The sequence below is a fragment of the Apium graveolens genome, chromosome 7, assembly GCF_009905375.1.
Source record: "Apium graveolens cultivar Ventura chromosome 7, ASM990537v1, whole genome shotgun sequence".
Classification (NCBI taxonomy): Eukaryota; Viridiplantae; Streptophyta; class Magnoliopsida; order Apiales; family Apiaceae; genus Apium; species Apium graveolens.
In genome coordinates, this window is record NC_133653.1 from 32802332 (window position 1) to 32820279 (window position 17948).

Consider the following 17948-nt stretch of genomic DNA (forward strand, 5'->3'; position numbering starts at 1 on the left):
GTTGTCACGAGTTCCATTTCCCTTAATAGCACTTAATTCTAATAAACAATCAACTACTGTATACTGTGATCCCACAATATACACACACACTCCACAAGTTATAGTCTCAGAGATGAATGCCAAAAATAACACAAGTCAGTTCATTCCACAATTATAAGTCGTTATACCTCGAAATGGTTTCTGAATACATTTACATTTCCTTGCCATTATTACAATTCATATATATACATAAGTCTGGAACACCAAAAGTTGAAAGCCTAGCCTATTAGTAATTCCTACCTCAGCTACTGCGACATCAACGCCTCCAGAAAACTGCGGAACGTTTCCTAACCGCTTGCGAATTGGGAGCTTGGTCCTGTTCATCTTTTCTATCTGTTGTTGTGTGATGAAAGAAGAAAGAAAGGGTGAGAAACAAGCCCACCGAAATAATATGTATAGTAATTAACAATATATGAGCATTCTCATAGTACTCATGAAAGTCTTGGTCAAAAAGAAATGAACCAAGTTTGATATCTTAACACGACGAAGTCGCAAAATATTCAGTATATATATACATATATACTTCTCAAATCTTTGAAATCCTCTGACATGTATAATATACACAGAGTTCCAGTTTATAACTGTATAAAGTATCGTTGTAAGGTGATCTCATATATCTAACCTTGTCTCAACGTTTTTCTGAAAATCTTTGTCATGCATAAGATAATCATTTACTATATATAAGTTGAAAAGATGAAGTTACAAGATACTCCAATATACTTATATCTTTTCCGAATACTACTTGAACTACCACCGTTCAAGTTATAATTAGTTTCAAAAGTTCATCACCCAGATCAGACTACAAGATAAGACTTGAATAGATTCAATCTTTGAAATATTATTGAATGAAATGAAGTTACGAGATACTTCATTAATTCCTGATATATATATCCATATATATATCTCTCATATATTTCCTGAAAACCTCTGTCATGTAAAGTATGAACATAGTTGCAATATCCAATGAATTTTGAAAGAAAAGAATTTTGGCATAAACCCGATATCTTGCTGATCAGGCAAAGATACCAATAAGTAACATTTTCTACTAGTAGATGGATGAATCCCCCACCGGTCATCACCCTGACCGCATTAGGACCTTGTGCTGGACCGCCACCCGGCCTCTTACGCGTTGATGGACTGCCACCCAGCCACTTACACTTTGATAGACCGTACCCCGGCCTGTCGCTTATGCCGACTCAATTAGATGGACTTACTTCCCGAACGTTGGGTAAGTAATCAATTCATTTATCAAAACAGCAACCTCGTTGCGAATATAAAATACACCACAGAGCTGGATCCCTCAATTTTTTTAAGCGAGTATTTAAATTTCCTTCGAAAGGAAGATCTTAAATTTGAAAACGAGTTTTGGGATCCGCTCTAACTTTTAAAACCATTTTGAAGACTCAAAAACATTTTTAAGAATGTTTGGAGTAATGCTGATTTAATGAAATAAATCAGTCCCGATATATTAGAAAATATCTGAATATTATTATTTAAATAATATTCCCATAAGGATAATCCTTATAAAAATAATTGAAGTAGAAGTTTTAAAACTTATACTTGAAATGAATACTAAATAACCAAAGATATACTTATACGAATTTACGATCTTTATTTGAATAATCGAAAATAAGTTTGATTATCGAAACATTATTCTTTAATAAAATAAAGAATATTATTTAATAAAAGAAGCGGAGTCATAAGTCCTCGAATGAATATTCAAAATAATATTCATTAAATAAAATAAGCGGAGTCATAAGTCCTCGAATGAATATTAAAAATAGTATTCATTAAATAAAATAAGCGGAGTCATAAGTCCTCGAATGAATATTCAAAATAATATTCATTAAATAAAATAAAGTTACCGAATAAACCTTATTTGATTAATTGTTTTGAAAACTCTCTCTCTCTCTCTCTCTATATATATATATATATATTATACTCGGGAACATCGACTCCCGGTTTAGAAATATGTTCACCTTTAGGTCCCCTATACTAAGGGTATACGTAACTACTGCTTATCTCTAGCATAGGTATTATGCAACTTACAAGCATTTGAATCAACAATTAGATATCAAGATTACGAAACATACATGCATATATACCATATCAGCATGCTCCAATATATCGCAAAATTTGCTAATAACAATCATGCACTTATCACAAGATAATGCATATACATATATTTACATCACAACAATAGTATAACGGGTAGAAAACTTGCCTGAGCGACTGGGGGTAGTAAAAGGCCTAGGGCGAGTCTGGTAACCTATAAACAACATATAAGTTGGAATTAATCAAAGTTTCTTAAGAAACTAGACTTTAACCAATTAGACTCTAACGTTCTCTTATGGTCGCTTATACGCTTAACGATTCACTTAAGTCGCTCAAGTACCCTTGGCTCCACCATTTTTAATAAATTAACCATTAAGAACTTTAAGGTGATTCTTTCGCGAGTTCTCTACCAACTGCCTAATCCACTTTACATAATTGTTTCATACTCCAATTAGTCATTTAAGGGCCTTAACCAAGGTTTCAAAGTAAGGCGAGGGGTAATGGTTCGTTCGTGAAACGCCGTTACTTAAAACGGTCGTTTCTCCTAAACCGTACATCGGATTCACGCGAACCACATATCAAAACGAAGCTCGTAAAATGAACTATCTAAAAATGGCAATGTTCAGAATCTAATAGTGAGTTCACGGGTCCTGAAGTTAAGAACAAAAACAGTCTAAGGTAAATCGGGCATTACGACGGCTATGTTTACGCAATTACCAAATTTTAAACTACTCCAATCAATCCACAAATCAACCCACAATCAACATTACACCCAAACTCCATTCATACCTCACTACAACAGCCCCAAAATCTTAAGATTTCCAATTTATACTACCCCCAAACATGAACTAAAAGTTATACTTAAGTTCTTTAACCAATAATCCAAGATTTACATCTCAAACTCATTATAAATCCAACCAAACTCTAAATATACAAGAATCATACTTCTCATGAACTATACCAAATATAACAAGCTCTAAACATTCAAAAGTAAGGCTAGGTTATAAGATAATACCTTCCTTGGTGAGTAGGAGTACTAAGGAGCTTGAAACAACCCTTGATAATCCTTACAAAAGCTATATCTAAACAAAAACACAAGATCAAAAGTTTCAAGATCTTGAAAATACTATTCACCCTCTTCTTCCATGAATTATTGAAAGAGATTGTGAAGGAAATGGAAGCTTAGATTCATAGGATAGCTATATCTATGCATAAGGAACCTTGGGTAATTACCTCACAAATTATCAAAGCTTGGATCTTGGAAATTGATTTTTTTTCTCCTTGAAGCAGAGAAAGGGCCGAGAGCTTGCTTTCTTGAAATGAAAAGTCAGGTTTTGTGTTATGATTTGCTTGGCTTGGTTGATATTATTTTGTTTGTTAATTAACTTTTTACCATGGTAAAAAATGAATGGCTCACAATCAACCAACCAATCCCTCTATTTGTCATGCTTATGTCACCATGCCTATGTCATCTTTCTTATGTCATCTTCTTACACTTGTCTTCTTCTTATTGGTGTGATGACATCATCACCCACTAACCTCTTTGATTAACCCTTAATTACTTGGCTAATGACCGCTTATCTGTTATACGGTTTGCTTAACTTTCATTCTCGTTTATCGTTTGAGGGATCATACCCGTGATCTCATTACTTAGGTTCCCTTAAACCTTTCTCAATATTTTATATTCCTTTTATGATCCTCTCTTATAATCCTTGAATTAAAATCCTTTTAATCATGTTACCTTATACTTAATTCTTTCTGTATCTGGTGGGTTTTCGGGAAAATCAAAGTGTTCGAATTTGGATTCTGACGATCTTTACATACACTTATATACCATATAGAGTACTAATAAGCTCACAGAATATCAGTAAAAGAATCCCTACATAGTGTGGCATGAAAAGTTTTCTTATTCAGCATAATTAACAAAATCACTATTCATTAGGGTTACAAAAAGTTCAAAATTTTTGGGGTTATTACATTCTTCCTTTTAGAATCTGCCTTGACCTCAATATTCTCCAATCTGTCATTCAACTGCTTCATTGACAGATGCCCCACATTTACTCTTTTGTTCTCCTTGACTTGACTTAAATTCTCCTGTAATAAAGTTCTTGAAAACCGATCCATATTTCTCATTTAGCTTAGCTATCTTGGCTTTGCTAATAGGATTTTTTTCCATCGACGAATGTGGTTCCTTGTCTTTAGATGGATAATCCCTTTTGGCTTTCAACGGATAAACTTCATTATCCGTTGAATCCACATCCGTTGATAATCCTTCCACCAACTCAGGATCTAATTTCTCCTTGCTCTTTTTCCAGGCTTCTTCACAGAACAATTCTATTCCTTGAAATTTAGCAATTTGGGAATGTACATCTCTTGATGACTTTCAAGCCTTGATAACCTCTTGCTCTCGTTCAAGCTGCTTTCTCAAAATCTCCTCTTTCTTCAAAGATTCAGTCAATTCTTCTTTTGCAATCTTGCACTCTATCTTCGGTTTCTCAAACTCAACAAATTGAGTTTCTAACATCGTATCCTCTCACTTAAAAACATATTATTATCTTTAATTTTTATGTTTTCTTTAGTGAGCGATTTAAGTGTAACACGTAAGTGATATAATTCTGTTGACATGTCATTTATAGCGTCATTACACTCATCTTTAGAGATGTGTGCTAGATTGGTAGTGATTACCTGATTGCTTAAAGAACTGACTTCTGCTTCATATGATTTGGCCATTAGGGCTAAGTTGACATAGCTTGTTTCTTCATCCTCATCTACCCCTCAGCTGCCCAGTCATTTTCTTGAGTCAGGAAAGCCCTTTCCTTTTGTTTGACCAGTTCAAAGTACTTATTTTTATAATCCACAGGCTCAAACTTCTTTTTCTCAGAATTAGGCTTTTTGTATTCATTTGCAAAATGACCACTGAAACCACATTTGAAACACTTGAATTTAGATTTATCCACCATATTTCTATTTGGATTGATTGCTCTAAAATTCTTTTTGAATTTGAGCTTGGAAAATCTTCTTGATAGGATAGCCAAATGTTCATCCATGTCCTCCATTTCATCCTGACTAGGATGGTCTTTATGCTCAACCATTAGCCTTTTTCTTTTGCCTTCACAAACCATTGAGTTTGGTGTAGATTCCACAGCTTCAACCCTCATCTCTTTCACTCTCTCTTGTTCAACTACCAATGTAATAGATCCTCCCTTCTTCCTTCCTTTCTCTATCTGCTCATCTTGTTCCAACTCAAGCTCATAAGTTTTTAGAATGACATGTAGTATTTCTAAAGTGAACTTCTTGTAGTCTTGAGAATTTCAAAGAGAGACAATCACAGGTTTCCAGTCTTTTGGTAGAGATCTAAGGAATTTCAAGTTTGAATCCTTTGTCTGATAGACTCTTCCATGCATCTTCAGTATATTTAGTAGTTTTTCAAATCTACTAAATTTTTTTTTCAAAAATCACTGTCTTTACAGTGAAAGTGCTCATACTGCTGGATTAGAAGTTACATCTTGTTTTTCATCACTTGTTCAGTTCCATCACATATGATTTAAATTGTATCCCAAATATCCTTAGTAGAAATAGTTGATAACATTGTCAAACATATTGCTATAAAGACCATTAAACATAATGTTCATAGCCTTTTTATCTTTGTCCACTTGCTCAATGTCGTCATCTGTCTATTCAGACTGTGGCTTTGGAATGCATTCCTCATTGCCTACACCTCCTTCAACATCTGTAGCAGCTTTTCGAGGAACATGAGGACATTTCTCTGCAATCAACATACCTTTCATCTTGAGAGAGGATATGCAGGTGCATTTTCACCTTCCAGTGGTGATAGTTGTTTTTATCCAGAAAAGGGATCTTCACTCCAACATCCTTCCTACTCATGTTGTTAGTTGTTTTGATCTTTAAACTCTTAGTGTGTCAAGAGCTTGCTCTGATACCAATTGTTATTTCTAAATAATCTAACAATAGAATTACAAAAGGGGGGTTGAATGTAATTCTGGTTTCCTTTGAAATTAAGAAACTTCTTTACCAAAATATATCAGTGTTTGAATATGCAAGTTTACGGAATGAAATATGAATGTATGCAAAACACAAAGTAATTAAACACAGAGATTTAAAAAGTTTCTGGCGGATTGAACTTTCCACTATATATATATTGATTGAGAACTCTGTGATGCAAGAATGCACACAACTATTTACAAGTAAAATTACAAAAAAAGAATAGAGAAATTCTTAACAGATTTTTTCTTCTACTGTTTCTCAGTTCTTTCAATTGATCAATCGATAATTATCTACTTGCTATACTTGGTTTATATATCACCAAGTTATATACGAAAAAGACAAACATATAAAATAAAACGTCTAAGTCTTCATCACATGTTTCTTCATTTCTCTATCCAGCATCTTTGTATTTCTTCAAGTAAGCATGGAAATGGAAATGCTTCCTTGTTCTCATAAACCTAGCTATAAGCTGCCATATTCCTTTTGTATACACTTAACCCATGACACTGTCAAGTCACTATCAACTCGTATTTAAATCTGATGTTCCTTGAGACTTCATCATTATCCGTTGAGTCTGTTATGGATCATCCGTTGAAGGTGCCTTGAGTCATCCGTTGAGAGCTTTGCAGATTATCCATTGGTGGTATTTCCATAGCAGTTGACACCATTTCATTTATGCAGAATTACAAGGCATCTAATATTTATAATTAGCCAGCCTATTTTGCATATCATTCTAGTAGTCAACATGATTTAGAATATCCTACAACTTCTAATACTCTAAGACATTATAATATACAGGATTGTGCTACAAAAACTTATTTAAATATAAGCTACTCTTTTAACGGATGACATAGTAAGATTATCCCTTTAAAGCTATAAACACACTTAAATAAATCTACTAAGATAATTTGGTGAAATATCATCAAGCCTACAACATATTCCTAACAGCAACAAAAGTAGGAAATTCTCCTATTAGTAATTTAATTTGTAAGATTGATTTGAAAGATATTCTCATACATAAAATAAGATATTCTCAAGGAAATTTGCATATTTTTGTCCATGAAAATTGTTGTGCAAGACATTCCTGTATTATAACAAGACCAAGTCATATTGACAACCCTAAGATTTAGTTGTATGATAGTCTAAATCTGTATTTTTTATTGTATTACTTGAGTCTGTAAAAATGATAAAGACCAGACTAGAGTATTTTTCTGTAAACAGTCTCAAGCCTAAGAATAAACTCTGGAAGAAGATCAACAAGATCATGCCTCAGAGAAAAGGTGAAGAAGCTTGGAGTTGAATAAATCTATTTTAGAAAAAATGTTCTAAGTTAAGATATCTACAAGTCACAAATCAAGTCATATAGAGAAGTCATTCGAGAATTCCAGAATGACATATCAACAAGTCCAAAATGACTTATAGAGAAGTCCCAGAGATATCGACAAGTTAAATGAAGATATGAAGATTGGAGATATCGACAAGTCAACTTTGCATATAGAGAACTCAGAGATATCTACAAGTCAAAATGAAGATATGAAGATTGGAGATATCGACAAGTCAATTTCTCATTAGAGATCTTAGAGACCTCGACAAGCCAAAATGCCAATAGAGATCTCAGAGATATCGACAAGTCATTTCAATATTCATAGTTTTGGAGACCTCGACAAGCCAAGTTCACTTATAGAGAACTCAGAGACCTCAACAAGTCAAAGTTATTTATAGAGAACTAAGAGATATCGATAAACCATTATACTTATCGAGATGTCAGTTCTCTATATAACAAACTGGAGATCTCGATATAAACCTCAAGTACAGAATGCAGACAAGTTAAATATTCAAGATTATCATTCAACAAACGATCTAATCACTTAGATTGAAAAGTCTACAAAAGCAGCTTAAAAAGTGCAAGATCAAAGGCCAAGATTAACTGACAAAGGAAAGTCACAGACCTACATGATTTGAAAAGATTCACTAAGCCAGAAATGGAAAGATTTAGAGATAAAGTAGGGTTTAGTACATCTTATTGCATGCCGTGTAAACCTGTGTTTACTAATCTATAAAGTAAATACTGGTCTTTTGTTTTTAGTTTTAACAAACATATCTAGATTTTCTTGTAACTCTCTCAAGATAGAAGATGAGTTCTTTACTTTTTCTTTACTTACAAAAGAACCCAAAAATTTGTAGCAAGACATACTTAATTTTAATACAAAGTTAAGTGAGTTTTGAAAATATCGTGTTTGTTGTGCATGCTTTATTAATTATGTTAAACACAATATCTCTACACATTAATCTACTTTGTTCACCATCCACAATAGATTGAAAAAGGCTAAAATATCCAAAAAACATTCAACCCCTGTATTGTATTCAATATCTAACGAGTGGTATCAGAGCTAAATATGAAAGAAAATAGATCAAGATCTTGGAAGAATGAATACACAAAAGATAAGCATGTTAGGTCACACACACTGTAGAAGGGGGTTGAATACAGTGTATACTACAATTAAATCGAATTAAGAACATAAGTATGAAACACAGAATAATCTTATTAATAAAACAGTATTACAATGGAACCGTTCTCTCTCAGTGATGAACAAATATCATGAGAGCTTCTAGGGTTACAATGAATAATATTCTCGATTAAGATAACACATATAGTGTAAACCCTATGTTGTGTTTATATAAACACACAGTTACAGGATAAACTTCTAATTGATATCGAACATAAGTCTGCATCCTAAAATATATCAACTAGTTATCTTTTCCTCCAAGTATTCTATTCTTCATAGAATTCTTCTCCATGCATATCTCTTCTTGTGTTTTTCTTAATCTTCTTTCCTTCAATCAGCCGCCTTCCTTATCTGAACGTCTTTTTAAGTCCTGATATTATTTCCTGATAAATATCTTCTGATATCTTAAGTTCTGATAACTTAAGTTCTAATATCTTAAGTTCTGACTTCAGTATAAGTACTGATTTCAAGTTAAGTCCTGATTTGTCCTGTTATTCAAGATCTGAAAACTAAACACAAATCATTATTAGACATGACATCACAAATATATCTAACAATATCCCCCAACTTGTGAATTAGCATAATATACAGATTCAATAGGTATTTGATGATGTCAAAAACATTAAGTACAAATGCATATGAGAATTTGACTAAGTAACTATAACTCACAGTCCTTAGAGCTTTTACCATCCTTAAAGTCTGATATCAGCTTTAGCCTGTATATACTTCAAAATTTATCAGCTGTAGTTCTTGACTTGGCTTCAGTGTGTGATCTCTTTAATGTTAGGAGTTGTTCTGAGATAGTTCTTCAAAAGAGTTCTCTCAGCATATTCAAGTTCATTCTGCATCCTCCTTTTTGCATCTTTAAGTTCAGCTGTATCATCTCCTGTCTGAAAGATAGCAGCCCTGAGATCATTTATTTTTGCTTTCCTTATCTCCTGATCCAGTTTGATGACATAGGCTTTATCAGACTCTGGATTGAATTCAAGACCCTTAATACCAAGAAATGTAGTGATTTTGGCGGTATTAGGCTTCATCTCAACAATATCACCTTGTGAGCTCTATACTTAGGATAGTATAACCTGTCAGACTTTAGAAAGTATAATTTCTTCTGGCTTTCAATATTAGATCTTATGTATATGGCAGCACCATCTGTTGATCTGTTCTTCACTTGAAGTAGAAATAACACATGTTGCAATTCTTCAAAGTACTTCAAACGAATAGCATCCTTTTTTATATGGAATACCCTCCCATCTGTCAAGAAATATAGCATGATATCTTCTTTCAATACAGAATGGTAGACCATTTGTACAGACTCCGGTTGATTCAATCTCTCAGGAGTTGTTCCTACTCCTGTTCACTCAAAGAGGTTGGATCAGAGGTAGTATTATTTACTCTCTTTTCTTTAGAACTACCCAATCCTGATTTATCTCTAGCTTCCTTTCCTCGAATAACTCTTGCTTCAAAACCACTTGATGCAGTCTTCAAAGGTTGAGTAGATTGTTGATTAGTAAACCCAGGTAGTAGAATTTTTAAAGGTTTAACATGACCAATGTCAGAGGTTTCCTTTCCTTTATCTTCTGATATCAAGCCAACTTGAGCTCTGTCAGAGGTTGCTTACTTCATTGACATATCAGAATTTACTAAGTCCCGATCTTGAACAACATGAGCTCTGTTAGAGGTTGTTTGAACATTCTTCTTCTTCTTCTTCAAAATCAGACTAGTATCTTCATCATCCTTTGCTTCCAGATCCATAATTGGCAGATAGATTTTTACAGAGTCATCAACTTTAGCTTTGCCCTTGAACCTTGGATCTACCTCTACTTGTGATTTGGTTTTGAATTCAAATTTGGTTGCCTCTTCTCTTTAATCACAATGCCCTTAGGCTTTGGAGGTTTCTTTACAGTAATAGAAGCTTTAGACTTAGATTTGACAATTTCTGCTTTAAGTCTGGCTTCTTCTTCCTTCAGACTTTCAAAGTCTATTCCTGGATTGTCTTTGAGAAATAGTCTTTTTGAAATTTCTTCATCCAGCTTCTGTATCTTGGGGTCTTGATAGTAAACTGATGTTTCCTTCCCCTTAAGCTTCAGTGTCTGCATAAATTTCTGTGATTCTTGACTTTCACCCTGTATTAGAACATCAGGCTTAGTCAGAACTTGCTTATCAGAACTTATTCTTCTATCAGCATCAGAGCTTGATCTCTGTGTAGAAGTTCCTGCTTTCCTAGATGAAGAGCCTTTTCCTTGACCATGACCTCTACCCCTTTCAGAGTTTCCCTGATCTTCATTATCATCATCCTTACCCTTCAGTGGTTGATCAATTTTGCATTTGGACTTAATCACTTTCTTCCCCTTTTTGGCATCATCAGGTAGTAGGAGAGAGACAAGCAATTCCACAGAGTTTTGGATTTCATTGAGTTGATCTTGTTGAGCAGCTTGATTCTTTAAAATATCAGATATTTGAGCTTGCTGCTTTTCTTGAGTCTTTTTTATATACCCAATGCGGTCAAAGGCTGGCTTAAAAAACCTGTTCTTTTCCAGTTTAACATTCATGTCTTGCTGAATCAGGGTTTCTTGAATTTTGTTCACCTTGGCTTGAGTTATTGAGTGTTGACCTTGAAGGTGCCGTGTACTCAATGCAGTAACTCTGAGCTATGCTTTGAAGTCATCATTCACCAGCATCTCATCAGCTTTAGCCAGGTGCTCAGCAAGAATATTTGCAGTAGGAACAAAATCAACTTTGTTCCATTCCTTGGTCCACTCTTTTCCTCTTGGAGTTTCACTCCAAGGTACTGATACATCCTCTCTAACAAAGTTCTTGATTAGATCAGATTTTCCTAGAACTTGTTGAGGTGCATGTCCTGAAGGACCAGCTGCATCAGCATATAGATTTGTAGCAGCTTCACCAGTATTGTCAGCATTTGCAGCATCAAAACTTACAGAGCCTGCATAATCAGCTTCCTCTGATAAAATGATAGTGTGTGAGGCTATAGAGGTTTAAAAATCATCCTCTAAGTTCTGATCAACATCCAAATTCTGATGCTCACCTAATATCTGATCTTCATCGTCTAGATTCAGAAGAGGTGTTGTTGGAATATCTTCACACTACGCCATAAGTGCTCAAATGCAATGCCTTTTAAGAAGCGTTGCACCAAAAGCATTTCATTATCTACAAATTTTTTGGTTTTTTGCAACAGAGTAGAATAAGCGTTGCATTATAGTTAAGTTACTGTTGCTAGTTATTGACAGTGTTGTGCAACAAGCAACACTAGAGTTACTGGTGTTGCATTACACAATTTAAAAAAAAATAAAAAAATGCTGACATGGACAGAAAATGTTGATGTGGCACTATGGGGCCCACATCCAGTGCTGAGGTGGCACAGTGGGGCCCACATGTGGGACCCATAGTGCTGACGTGGCGGTGCCCTATTGTGGGACCGGAGAATCGAATTCAAGACCTTCGACGTACTTAAAGAAAAAAATAAATTAAAATATAAAATATTTTAATTAATAAAATTATATTTTAATATTCAATTAAATAAAAAATGCAAAATATTTTTTATTTTTTAATAAAATATAAAATGCAAAAAGAGGGGGTGTTGGGCCAACGTGTGGGTACCCATTTTATCCGGAAGCACTCTCTGACGGGTCAGAAACACTCTCTGATCGGACAGAGAGTGCTTTCGTATAATGTGAGTTCCACGTGACCTCACTTAATATTAATAGTAATATTTAAAAAAAAAAATTCAAGAAGTTTTGCTAGCCAAGGGAATTGAACCCAAGACCTCCCACTTAGACAAAGATGTTCACAACCACTACACCAACTTAGTTGGTGTGTTTTTATTTACATAACTTATACTTTAACTATACAGTAAATAAATAAATTTAATGAAAAAGGACTCAGACACATATATACGTTTATAGTATCGAGGCCAAAATTTTGGGCGGCTAAAATTTCCCCAATTCTCAACATTTCCCCCTTCTTTCGACTCTCTCGGTGAAAAAGTACCATTTTAGTTTTTAGTTTCAATTTCTCAAACTCTCTCAGTGAAAAACTCTCTCAATTTGTAGTTTCACAATTTGTACCACACCTCCGCTCGCTTCTGTGTCACAATTTCTGCTCAAACTCTCAGTGACTTCTCTCAAACTCTCAATTTCTGCACCATTGTCGCTTTGGGGCTTTTGGTTTTGCTTTCATTTAGGGGATTTTGGATTTGCGTGCTCTAAAAAGCTTTTGCAGGTAATTTCTAAAAAGCTTCTAATTTTTGATTTAGGGTTTTTGTTGATTTAGGGGAATTCGATTTAAGGTTTGATTTTGATATGTTTGTGTTTGATGTTTGTGGTTGATGTTTGATTTTGATTTTGGATGTTTTCATGTTTTCATCACTGCATGTTTTTATTGGGTTCGATTTAGTCTGCATTCTGTTTTTTATATTAATTTGTTATGTTTTTTTTATTATGTTTACTTGTAGCTGCACTCATTGCTCCTCCTTTTTTTGAGATTATTTGTTAGTTATTGTATGTATATGAATGTATGCATAATTGATTATATATGGGAAAGTTTTGTTAGTTTGAGAATTTATGTTACTTGTTATATTATGGTTTATAAGTAATTTATATTTTTCGCACCATGTGGTTTAGTTTGAGGATTTATATTACTTGTTATTATGTTATATTGTATCCAGTCTTGTTCTTTCAAGATTGTGTGTAAACCGTTAAAATGATAAGAATGACGGTGAGGGAGTGTAATTCTTGATGGTAGAATTAGCGTACTTTTGATTTGGAATTATGAATGCGGATGGTAGAATTAGCGTACTGAACCTGTTTAGATGAAATGAATAGGTAAAACCATATAAATAGTATGATAGTACTTTCCTCTAATTATAGTATGATAGTATGATAGGTAACACTGTATAATTAGCGTACTTTCCTCTAATTATAGTACTTTGTATGATTTAAAATAGTATTAATGAGTAGGTAACACTGTATGAACATGACCTGTTTAGATAAAATATGTACTAAAAATTACAAAAGTGTTGAATCTCCTATCGACTTTATTAATAGGTCACAGGGTTCGTAAAAATGGACGAGTATTACATTTGGATAGGTTTTCCAAGATCCAGTCCAGAGTATATAAGAGGGATAAAAGCATTTTTGAAAAATGCATTTCCCATCTACAAAAATGGCGATCAAATGAAGTGTCCATGCAAAAAATGTACTAAACGTAATTGGTACTGTCAAGATGTCATCTACGATCATCTTGTTTGCAATGGCCCTTCTCCGTTACATGCCGATTGGATCTGTGAGGTTTCACAGATGAAATTTGGAGGTACTGATGACTTTGAAGATTGTGAAATGGGGATTGAATTTGAAGACAATTTAGATGCAATGTTCAATTATACGCGTAAGAATTTTGAAAATCAAGGAGGCTGTGAAGACGAACCAAATGCCGACGCTAAGAAATTATTTCGGCATGTTGAAGAAGGAAAACAACCATTATATCCCGGTTGTACTACGTTTTCTCGATTAAGTTTCCTGATCAGATTTTATCATTTAAAATGCGTTTACGGAATTAGTGAGTCTGCATTTGGAGAATTACTAAAGCTGATCAAAGAAGCATTTCCTGATGCCAATCTCCCTTTGTCTTTTAATGCTGCAAAGAGTGTCATTAGGGATTTAAGTATTGACTACGAGAAAATACACGCGTGCCCCAACAGCTGCATGTTGTATTGGGGTAAAAATAAAGAAAAAAATGAATGTGAAACTTGTGGTGTGTCGAGATGGGTTGTACATGAAAAAGATGACATCGTTAAAAATAATGATCCACCGAAGTTGATTCATAAAGTAGCAGCAAACGTGATGAGGTACTTCCCACTACGACCAAGGTTACAGAGGATGTTCCTGTGCAAAGACTTTTCCAAACTTATGAGATGGCACGCATTAGGACGGACAAAAGATGGAAAATTAAGACATCTGGCTGATGCTTTGGCTTGGAAGGCAATGGATGCTCGTTATCCTGATTTTGCAGCAGAAAATCGAAATGTTAGATTGGGTGTAGCAGCTGATGGTTTTAACCCATATCGTTCAATGAATTTAAGTCATAGTACATGGCCAATCATGTTGGTAAATTATAACCTTCCCCCTGACTATGTATGAAACAAGAAAATCTGATTCTATCCATGTTAATATCCGGTCCAGATTCTCCCAAGAATAATATTGATATTTATATGCAGCCCTTAATTTCGGAGTTGAAAGCATTGTGAAAAGATGGTGTCGAAACTTATGATTCCCTGACCAGCGAGAATTTTAATTTACGAGCAAGCGCGTTGTGGACAATAAGCGATTTTCCGGGGTATGCTATTTTATCAGGCTGGAGTACGAAGGGGAAACTAGCATGTCCAGAGTGCCATTACGAGACTTCTTCTGTTTATTTGAAACAAAGCAAAAAAACCATCTACATGAATCATAGAAAGTTTCTTGATCCGACACACAAGTGGAGGCTAGATAAGAAGAGATTTAATGGTGAAATGGAAATGGGGAATAGTCCAGTGCCATTAACAGGAACAGAAATTTAAGAGTTATTATGGGGGTATGAAAATCAGTTTGGAGATAAGACCCGGAGGAAGCGTAAAAGGGTTGGCCCTTTAAAAAAAAATCAATATTTTTTTATCTGCCCTACTGGTGTCATAATCCGCTTCGACATAACTTGGACGCCATGCATATAGAGAAGAACATATGCGATAACATATTAGGTACTTTGCTTAATATAAGTGGCAAGTCGAAGGATCACCTAAATGCTCGTTATGATTTACAGGATCGGGGCATAAAAAAGCCTCTCCATCCTATTAAAAGTGACGATGGAAAGCATATTGAAATTATGGCAGCGATATTTGACATGACAAATAAGGAAAAAGAACCAAACTTCCTTATGGTTGTGCCTCAAATGTAAGTCGGTATGTGCACATAAAAGAGAGAAAGGTGGTGGGGTATAAGAGCCATGATGCTCATTTCATACTGCACTATTTATTGCAATTTACCATAAAAAATACATTAAAACCCGAGGTCGCATTACCGATGATCAGGTTGGGTTCATTTTTTCGCGGTCTGTGGAGCAAGGTGGTAGAATTAGATGATATCAAGAAGTTGCAAAGAGAAATTATGGTAATACTTTGTGAATTTGAAATGATTTTCACAGAGCCATTTTTAAATATTATGGTCCACTTGCCTGTACATCTATGCAGAGAAGTAGAATACGGTGGACCTGAGCACCTATGTTGCATGTTTGCTATTGAGCGATATCTAGGAAAGTTGAAAGGCTATGTTAGAAATAGAAGTAGGCCAGAAGGTTCTATTGTAGAAGGGTACTTGGCTGAAGAGTGTGTCACATTTTGTTCAAGGTTTCTGGACGTCGATGGAGTCGTAGAAAATAATTCAAATGATTTTGGAAAATATGGAACAAATGTGGAATATCACATCGGAACAAAAAAGAATAAGGATGGCAGGATATTCAAAATGAAAGATGCAGATTGGAAGGCAGCGCATCGTTATATTCTTTTTAATTCCGATAATAAGGAAATAGAAAGTTTAATCGAGTAAGTTCTAATGTCCCTTTTAGTTTACTCACCAGTTAAGTATTGATATCTATATATATTATTTGACCTTATTAACTATTCAGGGAGCATCGAGCTTTCATGGATGGTCTTGCAAGTCAGCAAAAATATAAAAGCGAACGAGCACACATGGAAGACTTTTGGAAATGGTTAAAAGATGAGGTTCTGAAAAAAGAAAATATTCCAAGGGATTTAGAGGTGTTTGCTTTGGGGCCGAATCGACTAGCTAGGAAGTTTACGGGCTATGTAATAAATGGATACAGATTCCATACCAAATTTAAAGATTCCCGATGTACTATACAAAATAGTGGGGTATTTTTAACAGCCGAGACCACTACCTTTGCAAGCTCGAAAGACCAGAATCCAGTAGTTGGGGGTGTCAATTACTACGGATCAATCGAAGAAATATTTTAACTTGACTATTGGGGAGCTTTTATAGTGGTCCTTTTTAAATGTTGCTGGTACCAAAAAGAAAAAGATCCTTTTGGTCTTACTCGAGTAAACTTTAATAAGTTACGCCAAAAATCTGATCCTTTTGTCCTATCTTCACAAGTTCAACAAGTGTTTTATGTGGATGATCCAGTTGAGAAAAACTGTCAATATGTTATCAAAAAATTACCGAGGGACTGGTGCGACACTGAAAATCAGAACACAATGGAAGAAGACTTGAGCAGTTATCATTCATATAATATTGGAATAAATTGTGAAACTGAAAGGGATTTGGATTAGGGACGATGTTCCTTTAACACAAATTCGTGTTCCATCTCCTTAGATTGTGTATTTGTATAACATAATAGTGATTAACTATGTATTTTCATGTTGTTCTCTGTTTTTATGTAAGGTCTTTAATTATGTGTTTGAAGTGTAGTTTATATCTGCCGAACTATATAAGTTTCTTTTCTTTATTTAATTACCTCCATGTCCATTTGTTTTAGTCTACTTTTATTGCTTCTTTTTTTGTCTTTTTTGTACATTTGTTCTCTGTTCTTTATTTAATTACCTTCATGTCCATTTGTATGCTGGTCATAGAGTTCTAATGTTTTTTTCTACAGAATGGATAAAACGATAAATGTGAGGCTACACTATGAAGGACAGTTTCAGAAGGCAAGTTATGTTGGTGGAAAGTCGATGTTGCTAACACGCGTGGACGTGGAAAGATTTTCCTACACTATCCTTATTGAGTTTGTGAAAGATTACCTCAATTTCTCAGAAATTGGAGGAATATATATAAGTAAAGGAAAGAGGGGTGGCTGGAATCTTTTATTGGATGACATGGATGTAAATCAACATGTACTTGGCTGCGAGAATGACGAAGAAATTCATTTTTACATTGACAACACTGTTGACCTGGACATTGAGCCCACTTGCCAGATGCAGCCACATGTTAAAATACGAGCAAGGAAAAACATAATTGAAGGTAATTAATTGCATTTCTTTGTAATCTTTGTGAAGCAGTCCCATTTTGTGTATACTGATGCTAAGCCTCCTTAATTTGTATTTATGTGTAGCTAATCCAGGTTCTGCTAAGAAGCAACCAGGTTCTACTAAGAAACAATCGAAGCGTAAGTACACTACAACTCATTTGCTTCAACAGCAAAGAAGGAGTAAGAGGACGAAAATTTCCCCCGTGCCTGAGATATGTTCAAGTAAACAAGAAGCAAGTCTGAAAGAAAAAGGATCGGTAAGGAGGAAATTACAGTTAGCAACTGAACCAGATGATGATGAAGACACCG

The 17948-nt window shown here is 34.6% G+C and overlaps 1 protein-coding gene across 1 annotated transcript; it reads left to right on the forward strand.

The window, feature by feature from the left end:
- Positions 1-13687: 13687 nt before the first annotated feature.
- LOC141673481 (uncharacterized) lies at positions 13688-15180 on the forward strand. Its single transcript, XM_074480230.1, has 2 exons — positions 13688-14708; positions 14975-15180. The coding sequence occupies exons 1-2, from the start codon at positions 13688-13690 to the stop codon at positions 15178-15180; spliced, it is 1227 nt and encodes a 408-aa protein (XP_074336331.1).
- The last annotated feature ends 2768 nt before the right edge of the window (positions 15181-17948 follow it).